Raw genomic sequence first — 15,935 nt, 5'->3', positions numbered from 1 at the left:
TCTACTTGTGTTGAGTATTTATGATTTATGGAATAGCTCATGTTTTACTAATGTACAATTAGGAAATACTCAGAAAGTGCTTTGACGATGCAAAGTTGTATGAGCACTAAGTATTATCATTACACCATTATCATAAAACACATAGTAGCCACAGAATCTCATAAGCTAAATAGGTGGAGAATGACTGAACTGCACAGCACTCAAGGAGAAGATGGCGAAAGAACAACCTCCACAGAGAGAGCAGGCATGGACACCATGGCAGAACAGGTGGGCTTGGGGGCTGGGCAGCAGGGGGGCTTGCCCTCGCTTCTCAGAGAAACTTTCTAAAGGGACCAAATTCATTAAAGTAGCTTCATTTGTATTTTAAAGTCTCAAAAATGAACTTTTTATGAAAATAAGAACAAAGTATATTCCAAATCAAAGAAAAACAAGAATGCTTAAGATTGATAAACTCTAATTATCAGAGTCTGTTTTGCTTCTTTTTGTGAGAAATTTTTTCATCACAGTTAAAACAGTCATGAGAAGTGTATGTATAAACTGCTGAAGCAAAATTGGGACATTTTACTTTTTAAGATAACTTCACCTTGAAAACTGAAAGATCACAGGATAGTTTATAAATATATATATATTTATTTATTTAATGGTGTGTGTTGATACAGAGACATTAATGTTCCTATTTATAATATGCTATTTTACCTATAGGAAGTGATAGATAAAAGTTTAAGTCTTAATTTTTGATCACTGAAATATAAAGTGCTTCATTGCTATACATTTTTACTGGTATGATTTAATATTTTAGATAGAAACAAGAACAGAAGGAGATTTTGTTTTATTTATTTATTTTTTTTGATTAGCAACACTATATGCTTAAATAGCAATTGGCCCAAAAGTCAAAAAAATGTGCTGACTGGTTCCATGGCACACACAGATGGACAGATAAGTTTTGATTAGCACACAAAGATAAATGTTCTCACACATATTATAGTCTTTTCTGTTACTTCAAAATGCATGCCTTAACAAGTCCATTAGGCCTGATCCAGATTTTTAAACAAGTTTTCTGGTTTTCATATCTTGACAACATCTAGATTCTAGGTGAACAGTTTAATAGAGGTCAGAATGTAACTTAATTAATAATTGGTCACTTTATGCATTCACATTAATATTTAATGTAACTATAAGAGAACTCCCGAAATCTTTTCCATTAAATTGTGACTGTTAATCCCTATGATTTAATTGACAAAAAGTCTAGTAAAAATGTTTGGTCTTGGCTCTAAGTAATATATTTTATGTTCATGTTAACTTGCTCAGTTCCTTATGCTCCATTAACAATATATGAGAAATAATGTACAGACACACCCTGATTTCATCCCTTCAAGGAAACAATTTTTAAGTAAAACTCACCAGTTAAGTCGCATTTTCTGAAATTGGTAAATCACCTTCAATACCATTATTACACCTGAGTGGCTTAAAAATTGTTGTTGTTGTTGAGTTGCTAAGTCATGTCCAACTCTTTGCAATCCCATGGAATGCAGCATACCAGGCATCCCTGTCTTTCACTATCTCTTGGAGTTTGCTCAATCTCATGTCCATTGAGTCAGTGATGCCATCCAACCATCTCATCTTCTGTCACCCCTTCTCCTGCCCTCAATCTTTCCCATCATCAAGGTCTTTTCCAATGAAGATTCAAGATACACTTGGTGAATAAATAAAACTCAGGAGAAATAAGCATGTTGTTGAAATCAAAATATTTTTCTATTCCTCATGCCAACTCCCACCTAAGACCCAATTTCTGTTGGTAGTCTATTTTGCAACAGACACTTCATATAATAACACTTTAAGAAAGTGGACTTTAATGTGTCTCACATTGTTTCTAGAGAATACTTTAAAGAATCTGAATGGTGACAAGGTTTAATTTGTCTTTTGAATTGAGGAATACCCACACACACACACATACAAACAAAACATTCAAACAGAAGACTACTTTCCAAGTCAATAAAACCCATCTTCATCTTTGAAAACTCAGATAATAACAGAAATAAAGTTCATTTGCCTTTAAATTTTTATTAACTAACCATAATTTTACATTTGTGAATCAAGATAGTTAAGTCTTGATCACTACAGTGATCTCAGATTTTGGCTGGAAGATTAGTGAGAGTTCCAAGTTGGAGAGTCCTATATAATTTAATTTTCTTTCTGGAGATCAGGAAAGAATCTTAATCCAAACTCTAACCTTATCATTAAATATACTGCTAATAATCAAAGAAGAAATTTCTACCTACCTAGAATGCTTGTCTTCCCTAGATTCAGAAGGTTCTAAAAGAAAATATTGTCCTTCAATTTCCACATTTTTAATAATGAAACAGCAATGGATGATTTGCAAATTCCCTGCCAACTCCAAAAGACCATGTATCTCTCATTCTAGGAACTTTACATTGAAGAGAAGTTTGAAGCCAAACAATCTTCCTAGTAAACAAGTTCTTGTTTACAAGAATCACTTTTTTGTCAACTTATAGAAAAAGAAGGAGAAAAAAATTAATGAAATGTACATGTATCTATAGGTTGAATTATTATAAAACTGGCAATATTCAAATTTTTTGATTCACAAAGCAGTGTCTTTATATAGTTCAATATAGTTTTAAGAACACAGATGAGATAAATAGAAAATATATTCTAAGCATTTGCCACATCAAATTTCACACTCCATTTATCACATTTTCATTGAGGCTTATTCCATGGTAACCTGTATTAAGGAAAACATATAGACATATACCTTTCGGTATGGAAGAGAATGCTTTAGGATAACATACTCATCTACAGGAATTTAAGTTATCAAGGTTTTACCATGTCCTTTAGTCTTTTCCTTTTCCAAAAACTGTGTCATATACTCTTCTAAACTCAGTAAGTGAATTGGTCCAACTGAAAAGTGTTTTCTTCTAAACTTTTACATAGTCAGGTATCCTTATGGTTTTTTTATTTTATTATGGACCAAAAGAGTTCATGACTATCATATTTCTTTAGAAATATTGAGATATTAATTTTATGTGCAGGATACAAACATAATTTTGACAAACAATATTTAAATAGTCAAAATGAGCTTTCTTTTTAAGTAAAAGAAAATATCTAAAAAACTTAAAATTTGGACATTTATCTATTCCAGGGATCTAGTAAATATTTCTCCAAGGAATATTACCTTTCAGAGAATGACTGTTAACTAACTAAAAAATAAATTTCTAATAGATACTTGACTCTATTTACAAATTAAAAATCAAATTAATATGAATGCTTTTAAAGTAATGAAAATTTAGTATGGTCATTTTAATGTATATATTTCAATGACATATATTAGCAATGTCTTTCACACATACAAGCATACCTGGAATATGATACATGTGGGTATATATAAAATATGAAATATATAATATAAATTAAAATGTATATTATCAATATAAATATGAAGTGCTTTAATTTCTTAGGTAGAACATTCTACAGCACAACTGACCCAGTACCTTCAATAAGTCAATGTCACAAAAAATTTAAAAAGGAAAGCAGGATATGAAAGGTATTCTAGATTAAACAAGACATAAGCAAAATAATAAACAAATGCAATGTGAGGGTTTTGATCTGATTTTTGTTCAACAACAACAAAAAATATAAAATATATCTTGAGGAATATGAACTTGATATCAGAGTATATTTTACAATTATTATTAATTTTATTAGAAATGATGATCATTTTTAAATGCCCTTATTTTTTAGATAGAAAAAATGTTAAATTACTTTTCCATTGTTAATGTCATGATGCAGTTCTTTTCTATAATTACTGTTTTCTGTAACTACTAATACTTCAGAAAAATAGATGAAAAGTTACAAAATGTTTTTAAATATATGCAATTGATAAACTGAGTTTTATTAAAGTATTTTCTATACTTGTATGTATATATTTAAATTTTCCGTAACAAAATAAGGCTTTTCTTGATCCTGTTTGCTTCACCATGTGTATATTCCCATATCTTTACCCCCTTTTTCAGCAAAATCTTTGAAAGTGTGGTCAGTGCTTGTTGTCTCTAGTTCCTCTACTTCCATTCTCTCTCAAACCATCTCTAGCTACTATCATACCCCTTCTATTCCTAAAATTTCTTGCATCAAGGTCACCAATAACCTCATAATGGTAAACCAATGATGAATTTTCAGCACTCATCAATTTTATGAGCCATTGGCAATCATCTGACACAGTTGATCCCCTACGCAATCCTTGATACACTTCTTTTGGCTCCCAGGACATCAATTTTCTTGGTTTTCCTCCTACTGGCATTGGTGGCTTCCTCTCAGTCTCCTTTGCTTGGTCTTCCTCTTCTCCCTGATCTCTTAAAATGGGAGTGTCCCAGTGATCATCTCTTGATATTTTTCTGTAGTTACACTAGCTCCTTTGAAAATGCCATCTGGTCCCAGAGCCTAATCTCTATGTTGAGGAGTGCCAAATATATATCACCAGCCCAGACCTCTATATCCCACCTGCATCTTCACTTGGATGACTAGTGAACATCTAAAACATAAAACTGAAATAATAATCATCTCAAAAACCTTCTCAAATAGCCTTCCCATCTCAGATGTAGACAACTCCCTCCCTCAAGCCCTCAAGCTAAAGAACTGGAAACAATCTTTCACATGTCTTTTCCATCCACTCCACCAGTTCATCGGGAACTTCTATCAACTCTGTATTCAGAATATATCCAACTCAAATCCTTTTCATTTTCTCCACCTCCAGCACTCTGGTCCAAGTCAACATCATATTGTGCCCCAATTATTATCATTTCTTATCTTGTCACTCTGCTTCCACCCTTGTCATATATAATTTACTTTCCACAAAGCAGTCAGAGGGATCTCATTAAGAAATTAGGCCAAATCATCATAGTCTTCCATTCAAAGACTTCCAAAGTTCACACTTAACTCAAAGGGAAAAAAAAATTTATTACAATGACCCACAGTCCTTATACGACCTGGACGCTGGTACCAATAAGAATTACTCTTACCACTTTCCCCCGCATTCACATTCCTGATGTAGCTCTACTTTTCCTACAGTACTTATTACCTTTTTTTACCAGTATGCATTCTATTTATTAAACATACTCAAATTGTTGTCTATATCCCTTTAGTAAAATGTAATCTTCATAAGGAAAGAGATTTTTATTCCTACAACTATGCTTAGTAGGCTATTTATAAATATTTGCTGAATGAAGTAAGTTTGATTTTAGTAATACATTATTCATATGTGCTGAAAAATAAGCAGGTCAATATTAATTCACTAGTTTTACATATTGCTCCCCAAGCTCAGCTTCCCTGGTGGCTCAGAATAAAGCATCTGCCTGCAATGCAGGAGACCCGGGTTCAATCCTTAGGTTGGGAAGATCCCCTGGAGAAGGAAATGGCAACCCACTCCAGTATTCTTGCCTGGAGAATCCCATGGACAGTGGAGCCTGGCAGACTACAATCCATGGGATCGCAAAGAGTCGGACACAACTGAGGGACTTCACACACACACACACACACACACACACAAACTCAGCAGTCCACTGAGTCCATAATTAATGAAAAACAGTGCACTTTTATATTTTACATCAAAGTCCATGTTTATTTCTGAAAGTATCTTATATTTTGCTCATATTAACACTTGCTTCCTTATCCTTACTACTCAAAAGAATGGATTCAAACACAAAAATGAAAATCACAAGGTGTGGAAAAATTACCCTGGGTATCTTAACGATGGTCATCGCCATACTAGTCATCGGACTCATTGTTTGTTTTGTCACTTATGGTGAGTACTCAATATGTCTGACTTTCTGATCATACAGAATTATTGGTTCCATTGTTGGGAAAATTAGGAATTTTGAGAATGAGGGAAGGAAAGCAGTCCGATAAGATTACTAGACAAAGAGAATTTCTTGTGGTTAATAACATTTAATGAGATTGTTCTTTAGAAAACTTTGGCTTAGGGCATTTTGCATCCAAACATTTGATGTGGTGGTTTCTGGGTAAAGATTGATGTTCTCAATTCAATGTATTATTGAATCAAGTAGTCATAGTCCCTACCTTTGCTGAACATAGAACTTTCTGAAGAGAAATTCAGTGAGTTAACAAATAAACATAAGTCTATAACATGGGATTCTAAGCTTTCTTATCCCAAGGCCTGTAATTTTTTCTCTATACTAAGTTTTCTTCTCATAAAATTCTTACTAAAAAGTAGAATTTTCCCTATTATTGAGGAATAAAATTTCAAAGGTCAGAACAATATTTTTCTATATTTTGCATACTATAGAAAAAAATGTGGAGTCATCCTGGGAGCTTTCCTTGTGGCTCAGATGGTAAAGAATCTGCGTGCAAAGCAGGAGACACAAGTTTGATCCCTGGGTTAGGAAGATCCCCTGGAGGAGGGCATGGCAAGTCACTCCAGTATTCTTGCCTGGAGAATCCCATGGACAGAGGAGCCTGGAGGGCTACAATCCATGGGGTCACAAAGAGTAGGACACAGCTCAGTTACTAATGCTTTACTTCCAGGTTGTTTTTCTTAAAAATAGCTTTTTGTGCCAAGTTTTTTGTTCTATTCTTGTTACTGTCTTTAACCCCCTCTTTCCTAACCTTTTTAAGAATGAGGACTTTTTATAGGGAAAATTTTTTTCCTACATTCCCTCAAGAGAATAAATATTTCTTGAATTAAAAAAGGCATAAACAATATAAATTTAGTAATGCTTTTAGTTAACCTGCTTAATTACATCTATATATGTTTGAAAATGACATATATATATGTATAAGAATTATTTTTTATTAAGTATAGAAAAAATGCCTGGTATATATACATTTTTTTTTTCCCCAGAATCATCTCTACTACCAACTTACCCCTACCCTGTATAATTCATGGCTTACAGGATGGGAACAACTGCTGTAAATCATAGTAGTATTTTTTTTAATACATTTAGAAAGAGGCTTTCTGGCTAAATAAACACTCATTTCAGTTTATAAGAGGACAAGAACTTGGATAAAGAGAAATTGAGTTGTGTGTAATGGAATAAAGAGGCCATCTCCTCAGTAACTATGTGTTTTACTACCATCTGTTTCATCTTCCAGAGACAGACACAATTGTGTGAACACTATCATTAGGTAGGTTATAATGCCAGCTGCTACCACAGCCAGAACAAGAGTCATAGTCATAGTATATGCCCATAAACTTTTGAGTAAGAGGTGCTCACTCAAGACAGAAGTTGCCTTTCATCAAGTGTGTAAAAGTGCCAGAAACTGGAGATAGGAAAGGATATTTGAATAGGTTATCTTTAGAGATAGGTGCATTGTAATTTCCCATACAACTACAACCACCCTGATACGTGAAGAATACGTGATGTATTTCCCTTTACATCAAGCTGAGAGAAGGACTTTGAAAGAGACCAGTGCAACCCTAAGAACACTTGCAGATCCAAGAAGAGAGTGGACTGGACTCTGACTCACATGAGGACATTCTAAAAGGCAAGAGACGTGGTGCTTGTTTAGCAGAGTGAAGAGAAGACAGTACCCTTGGGCCGTTTGAACAACTAGTCTTTGAGACAAATAATGCATAAAATGTTTCCTGTGAAGCAGATATAGACCACCCTAGAAAAAAGCCCCATCACCTTCGGTCCTTTTCAAGAGGCCACCTGGAGGGGTAATTAGATCTTCAGTTAAAGAATGGGAAGTATCTCCAGCTACTTAAATGCTAAGGAATAAGTAAAGTCAAGCTGGAATTATCACATTTGTTCGTGTAAAGGAACTATAGTTGAAACATCACCAGTAATGAATAGAAAAATGAATGTCAAAGTTCAGGAAAAAAAAAAACTAGAAAGAAGTTAATTTTAAATACAAACTAAGTTCCTAGAGCACAAGAGCTAGATGCCAAATTCTCAACCATTCAAGTAGGCACCTACAGGGGTCCAAATCCTGTAAATTAAGTGGAAAGGGAGGAATAGCCAGACTTAGTGGGTAAAGAGGTTGAGAATTAAACTATCTCAACTTTAAATTAAGTTCAAATTTTGATTATTAAATGGACCTGGATATCTTACTTTCTGAATCAAGATCCTGTTTTGTATTTATAGTGACTGTAAGACTTTTTAATACTAACGAATTAAATCAAATTTTTCCTATGCAATATTCTTGTTTGAAATATCAGTCTATATACATGTGTATATAGTACAAATATATGCATCATGTTGTATATAATGTATATATGAAAATGAAAGTGTTAGTTGCTCGGTCATGTCTGACTTTTTGTGACCCCATGGATTGTAGCCCACCAGGCTACTCTGTCCATGGAATTCTCCAGGCAAGAATATTGCCATGGTTAGCCATTTCCTGCTCCAGGGGATTTTCCTGATCCAGGGATTGAGCCCAGGTCTCCTGCACTGCAGGCAGATTCTTTACCATCTGAGCCATCAGGGGTAGCCCAATATATATATATAATACACATATTTTATACATTATATGCATATGATATGCATATTATATACATAATCACCACTTGCAGTTTATTCTAAAACAATTAAATTCAGATAATTTCAGTGGGCCCAGAAGAAACTACTCATGGGAGAAATTAGTATGAATGCCATGCCATCCAACCATCTCATCCTCTGTTGTCCCCTTCTCCACCTGCCTTCAATCCTTCCCAGCATCAATATCTTTTCTAATGAGTCAGCTCATAGAATCAGGTGGCCAAAGTATTAGAGCTTCAGCTTCAGCATCAGTCCTTCCAATGAATATTCAGGGTTGATTTCCTTTCTGATTGACTGCTTTGATCTTCTTGCTGTCCAAGGGACTCTCAAGAGTCTTCTCCAGCACCATGGTTCAAAAGCATCAGTTCTTCAGCACTCAGCCTTTTTACTGTCCAGCTCTCACATCTGTACATAACTACTGTAAAAACCATATCTTTGACTATAGGGACTTTCGTAGGCAAAGTAATATCTCTGCTTTTTAATACACTGTCTAGATTTGCCATTTTGCTTCTCTTCCAAGGAGCAAGTGCCTTTTAATTTCATGGCTGCAGTCACCATCCACAGTGATTTTGGAGCCCAAGAAAATAGTCTATGAGTCGTAGCTCATAGGCCATACAAAACTCAGCAGCAGGCTAAATTTCGTAGTTTGCTCATCCCTGATCTAGAGTAATAAATTTTAGCCCTGACTGCACTTTAGAATCACCTGGAAAGCTTTTTAAAAGAGTACTAATACAAAAGCTCCACTCAAAAATGCTGTGTGGAATGGAAATTCTAACTTTTAAAAGCTCCCCAGATGGTTCTAATGTTCGGCCAAAGTCAGAACTATTGATCTGGAAGGAGACAGATATACTATAAGATTCAGAGGTACAAATAAGGTACAAATAAGTTTAGAGGTCAGTGACTCAGGTTCAGTTTGTCACTTCAAGATTTCAGGGACCCAGTCTCCTTCAATCTTGCTATGCTACCATTGTCCAGATCTTAATGTTCAAAGTGATGGTGTCAGTTCTGACCATTAAGTTCTCATTCCAGCCAGACAGAAGGCAGAGTAGGAAGGAGATGAGCATGCTTTCTATCAATAAGAAAACATCTCAGGAGCTGCACATACCATTTTCCCTTTCATTCCATTTGTCAGAACCTAAGTGCACTCCATCACTCCCAGATGGAATAAACAGGGGCAGAAAAGTATAGATTTTTATTTCTGGATAGAATCTCCTCAGTTAAAAATCACGAACTATATTGCTATAGGAAAAGAGAAGGCAGAATATCAAGAAGTAGCGCATAGTGTCTTCCTTGGGAATTTAAAATTCTATCTAGGCTAGGCTGTGAGTAATTGATAAGGAAATGAGCAGATGAGACTTCCAGGGAAGTTTCGGAATATGCATGGAGAATGTTAATCTATCTGGATGGTTTTCTCACTACTGGTAATTCAGGAAATTTCAAGTATTCCCGTGCCAACTGTAAATGGAAACTGTTAATCCAAAAATAGCAATCTCACTTTCAAGGAACAGGAAAAGAAAGGGAAAACAGAGTCAAGGCAAAAATCATTCCTTCTTGAATTGAAATTTATTTTCTTTGTTTTTGTTTTTGCTCCTTAGCAAGGAACAAAATGATATTAGTAAATATATGAGATACTTTTCCTAGACTTTCTTTTCAGGGCTACGTTTAAAGTTAACTAGTAGGCTTTGGAAAAAAGTATTTCTTTGACTCTCTAGATCCTAGTCTAGAGAACTACTTTTAACAAGTCCTAAACATTGAGAACAGAAACCAAGGACCAAGTTGGTAGTATTTCAGGTGATTCATTTTTTAAGATGATAGCAGCCAAAAATGGGAGCAATTGGTGGCCACCAGAATCCAGTTTTGAGCAAATAAGTCACCATGTGTGAGAAAGAGCTAGGGGTGGAAAATTCAAGGACAAGTACACAAATGCTGTTATCAGTTAAATTATAAGCCCACAATACATGTATGGTCCTTACCACAGAAAGAGTTCTATTTATCACAGAACAAGTAGAAAATTCAACATAAATCTATTTCCTTAACAGCATTTTTTTTTTATTACTTCTCAGTAGTTTTGGAAAGATACAACAGTAGGGGAAAAATCTGGCACATGGACCAAATGAATAACAACAGCTGTAATGGGACAAACTGATATCAGGTGCCTAATATTTGCTGAAGGACATATAACTGTTGTGATATTTATTGGCAGAAAAATAAGCAAATCATAATCTAAATCTAGTCATAAAAAACATCAGTCTTATTCAAATGTCAAGCCACAAAGAACTCCCATATTCTAGAGAGGCTGTGTCTCATAATTACTCTTCTTTTTTAGAAAAGTCTATGTTATTCTGGATCATTAATGCCATCCTCTCTAGAAGTGCATTTTCTTAATCTTAGTCTACAGAGAACTGATGGAGCATCCATGTAGGAACTAAACACTACATTTCCCTTCACTGATAATCCCAGGCCCCCACTTCATCCCACATAGGAATTTTAGCTATCACTAACTTCCCAAGTGATCTAGCACAAAGGGAAAATTTTCTGTAGTTGCAAGTCATTAATTTGCTAAAGGCCCATCAGAAATCTGAACAGAGAAAGAAAAGAAGAATTTGGGATATAGGAAAGACGTAGTATAAAGACTTAACCTTGACTATCACAGGAAAGAAGAAAAAAAGTTGAAAAAACTTGTTAGGCAGGAACACCAGAGGTACAAAAGTAAAATTTTTCATTTGCAAAACCATGGCATTTCAAGAAGTAAGGAGGACATAGCCCCTAACAGGACATTTACCTGAGAACCTGCTATGTCTTCCTCTTCCGCTTCCTCCTCGAGGTTTCTTCCTCAAGTGAAATAATGCGGAGAAATCACAGCAGCACTTTAGAATATGCCTTTAAAAACTTCAGTACAGACCCTTACCTGCTACCACCATGGCCACAGGCAGAAGGGCCTGGAAATTCAGGAATGTCTACACTTCCCTGTCTCAGGAGAGATTCAGGAAAGATGACTCCTATATGAAGAACAAACTTTGAGCTTCTTCTCTGTCTTTGAGGACCCTCCCTTCCCACAAATGTCCCAAATTTTGCTACACAATGACTAATGTGGGCTGCACCACTCTGCCTCTACCAAACCCATGGAGAACAGACCCTGTTATCTACCCTAGGACCAAAGGCTGAATCCAACCCTCATAAATATGCTCGGGAGCCCAGATACTTAACCCTGGCCTCAGAATCATCTAGAGCTCTTAATTAAAACAACATTCATGCTCCCACCGAGTCCAATAAACAGATCTGTGGGAGAAGACACAAAGAATGATAGTTCTTCAAAGTCCACATGTGATCTTAATTGAAAATGCGGGCTTAGGGCCACTTATCTAAACCCTGCTTTTCAAGCTTTAATATGCATAAAAATCACTTGGAAGGATGTTAACTAGACATTATGGTGATCATTTTTCAATATGTACATATATTGAATCATTATGTTGTACACATGAAACTCTGGTAGCTCAGTTGGTAAAGAATCTGCCTGCAGTGTAGGAGAGCTGGGTTCAAGCCCTGAGTTGGGAAGATTCCCTGGAGAAGGAAATGGCAACCCACTCCAGTATTCTTGCCTGGAAAATCCCATGGACAGAGGATCCTGGTGGGCTATAGTCTATGGGGTCACGAGTCGGACATGACTTAGCGACTAAACTACCACCACCACACATGAAACTAATATAATGTTGTATGTCAATTATATCTCAGTTTTAAAAACCACTTGGAAATCAAACAAAAATAAGTAAAGACACAGAGAGAAAAACTGGTCAGGATAATAGTCCTCCCCGAAGCTCTTTACCCTAGCCCAGAATGTGACCTGGAACCTTTGAAAAATGTGACTCTTCTAGGAAGGAAAAACCAATCAAAATAATACTTAGATCATAATCCATAATTTTTCTTGCTTAAGGTCTAGGTTACATTTGAAGGACAGAAGCTAATCTTTTAATATAATAGTCTGATAGTTCCTTTGAATGCCAACAGTGGCACTCAATTTACCACTTTATCTTCTAATTCAGGACTCAGAGCTCTAACAGGATAACAGACCTAGGGAATGGCTTTCCTTTCTAGTGTTTAAAATTCTCTTAGTAGTTCAACACATTAATAAAGCCTAATACTATCTTAATGGCCTAGATTTTCAACCCTGATATCCTAATGGAAAATTAAGAAGTCATACAGTATTTATGAATAAAAATATATAATGACAAAAATACTATGTTCCTTTGAAACTTTCTTTTGCCAGCTTTACTTAAATATAATTGACATATGACATTAATGTCAGTTGAAGGTATATAACAAGTTGATTTGATATACTTATATATTGCAAAATGGTTACTACTATACACTTATATATTATATAAAATGATTATCACAATATGCTTATACATTATTTCAGATGTTTCATTGTTAGTGTATAGAAACACAACTGATTTTGTATCCAACAACTTTACTGACTCAATTAGTTCTAACAGTTTTTTGGCAGAGTTTATAGGACTTTCTGTATATAAGATCATCCATGTGCAAATCACAATTTTCCTTCTACCTTTCTAATTTGGATGCCTTTTATTTCTTTCTCTTGCCTGATTGCTCTGGCTAGGATTTCTAGAACTATGTCAAATAGGAGTAGTGAGAATGGGTACCCTTATCTTGTTCCTGACCTTTCAACCTTACATCCTTGATTATCATGCTGACCATGGATTTGTCATGTATCATCTTCATTATGTTGAGGCTTGCTCCCTTAGGTTTTTATAATGTGAAAGGTTATATTTTGTCAAATGCTTTTTCTGCCTCAATTGAGAATGATCAGTGATTTTTACCTGTCATTCTATTAATATGGCATATCAAATTTATTGATTTGTGTATATTGAACTATCCTTCAATTCCAGGGATACATCTCAATTATGATGTATGATCCTTTTAACACGTATTAATAGTTAAATTCAGTCTGCTATCATTTTGTTGAGGATTTTTGCACCATATTCCTTAGGGATTTTATTGCAGTGTCCTAATCTGGTTTTGCTATTAGGGTAATACTGGCCTTGTAAAGTGAGTTTGAGCTTCCCTGGTGGCTCAGTGGTAAAGAATTCACCTGCCAATGCAGAAGAGTTCAGCTCAATTCCTGGGTCGAAATATCTCCTGGAGAAGGAAATGACAGCCCACTCCAGTATTCCTACTTGGGAGATAGCAAAACAGAGGAGCCTGGCAGGCTACAATCCATGGGGCTGCAGAGTCAGACATGACTTAGCAACTAAACAACAAAAAAATGAATTTAGAAATGTCCTTTTCTCTTCTATTTTTTAGATGATTTTGAGAAGGATTGACATTAATTCCTTAAATGTTTGGTAGAATTCATTGGAGAAACAATCTCGCCCTGGGTTTTTCTCTTTGGGGAGGTTTCTGATTATTGGTTCAAACTCCTAACTCATTGTTGGTCCATTTAGATTTTCTGTTTCTTCATGATTCAGTCTTGGCAGGTTGTATGTTTCTAAAAATGTATCTATCTCTTCTAGGTTAATCAACTTTTTGGTGCATAATTGTTCATAGTAGTCTCATGATCCTTTGTATTTCTGTAGTATCAGTTGCAAAGTTTTCTCCTTAATTCTGGTTTTGACTCTTCTCTCTTTTTCTCAGTCTAGCTAAATTTTGTTGAAATTTTGTTTAAAGTTTCAAGAAACCTTGATCTTTGCTTCACATTATTTCTGCTCTGATTTTGTTGTTTTCTTGATTCTGGTAACTTTGGGGCTTCCCCAATGGCTCAGTGGGCAAAAAATCCTACTGCAATGCAGGAGGAAGAAGAGGGTTTGATCCCTGGGTCATGAAGATTCCCTGGAGAAGGGCATGGCAACCCACTCCTATATTCTTGCCTGGAGAATCCCATGAACAGAGGAACCTGGGGGCTCTAGTCCACAGGGTCGCAAACAGTTGGATGCAACTGAAATGACTAAATACACACACACACACACACACACACATACACACACACACACACTATTATTATATCATTGTCTATTTCTCCCTTCAGATCTATCAGTATTTACTTAATGTATTTAGATGCTCTGATGTTGGGTACATATGTATTTAAAATTTTTTTGTCTTCTTAATGAATTGACCCCTTTTATCATTACATATATTATTATGTTATGATCTTCTTTGTCTCTTATTATTCAATACTATTTTTAGCTTAAAATCATTTTATCTAAGTGCACTCCAGTTTGAGTATTATTATTTTTGTCACATTTGCCAATACAATTCAAGAAAAATGATATCTCATTTTACTTTGCTGTTTTCTTTTTTACTATTAGTGAGTGTTTAAGAAAGATCTTTTAAAATAATTAACTGCAGTCACTCATATGAAGAATTTTATTAGAATGCTAAAATATGACTTACGTTCTTTGACAAGGTTATAATTTAATATGCAAAGTTACTTCAACAATCACTAGGAACTAATACTATTTAAATGTCAAGTTACCTGAAATTTCATAGGAGTATTATATTTCACAAGATTTTTCTTAGGAATGAAAGCAGTTATACAATGAGCAAAATGAAAACTGTTTTTTCTTTTTTCTTCTTCTCAGGAAAGACATATTTCTACCATCATATCAGCTTTAAAGTCAATAATATTGACTATGACAGCAAGTTTGCAAAACCATATTCACAAGAATATATGGACTTAAATAATAAGATAGTATCTTTGGTAAGTTGAAATTCTTTTCTTAGCATTGTTTTTTTTTTTTTTTTAAATGCTATCCTCCTTTAAATGCCTGAATCCTAGCAGTCACCTTCCAAGTTGAAGATGATTTATAATTTTATATTATTTCTTGCCACTACCTCATTTCTAGATGAAGATAATCAGCCCTTTCAGAAAATCAGTTAGAAAACATGCATGGGAGGAAAAATGTAAGAGACATATTTTGAGAACACCTAACACCTACTTTGTGATAGACACTCAAAGAAGGTTTTTAATGTATTAAAAATTAAATGAATGAAACTTATTCCATATCCAAGATACCTGATAAAGGACATGTTGTTTCTGCTTCTAATTTAAACAGTTATTCAAGGAAGAGAAATGGTCAGTGTAGAAAAGAACATACAACCCCAAATAAAGATCTTCTTGTTAAACCTCAGTGTATGTAAACATTAATGTCTATTTAAGAGTACGTTTTGTTATGTGTGCTGTGCTGTGCTTAGTTGCTCAGTCGTGTCTGACTCTTGCGACCCCATAGACTGTAGCCTGTCAGGCTCCTCTGTCCATGGGATTCTCCAGGCAAGAATATTGGAGTGGGTTGCCATTTCCTTCTCCAATATTTTGTTATAAGTTAAACCCAATGAAGAGTCTTGACTGCCCCTTTAACATTAGCTTCCTTTATCATAGATGCCACTTTAACTCAAATAAATTTATCAACCAAA

The 15,935-nt window shown here is 34.9% G+C and overlaps 1 protein-coding gene across 1 annotated transcript in view; it reads left to right on the top strand.

Annotated features, from left to right (window-relative positions):
- Positions 1 to 211: 211 nt before the first annotated feature.
- LOC138082302 (transmembrane protease serine 11C-like) overlaps positions 212 to 15,935 on the top strand; it is a 63,990-nt gene continuing 48,266 nt past the window's right edge. Inside the window, exons 1-3 of the mRNA XM_068975595.1 lie at positions 212 to 267; positions 5,697 to 5,812; positions 15,104 to 15,222. Of these exons, the coding sequence (XP_068831696.1) occupies positions 212 to 267; positions 5,697 to 5,812; positions 15,104 to 15,222 (291 nt within the window). The remainder of the gene's footprint in view (positions 268 to 5,696; positions 5,813 to 15,103; positions 15,223 to 15,935) is intronic.

Source organism: Capricornis sumatraensis, chromosome 7 (assembly GCF_032405125.1).
Source record: "Capricornis sumatraensis isolate serow.1 chromosome 7, serow.2, whole genome shotgun sequence".
Taxonomy (NCBI): Eukaryota; Metazoa; Chordata; class Mammalia; order Artiodactyla; family Bovidae; genus Capricornis; species Capricornis sumatraensis.
The sequence above is the reverse complement of the archived record's forward strand: the minus strand, read 5'-3'. Positions and strand labels throughout refer to the sequence as shown.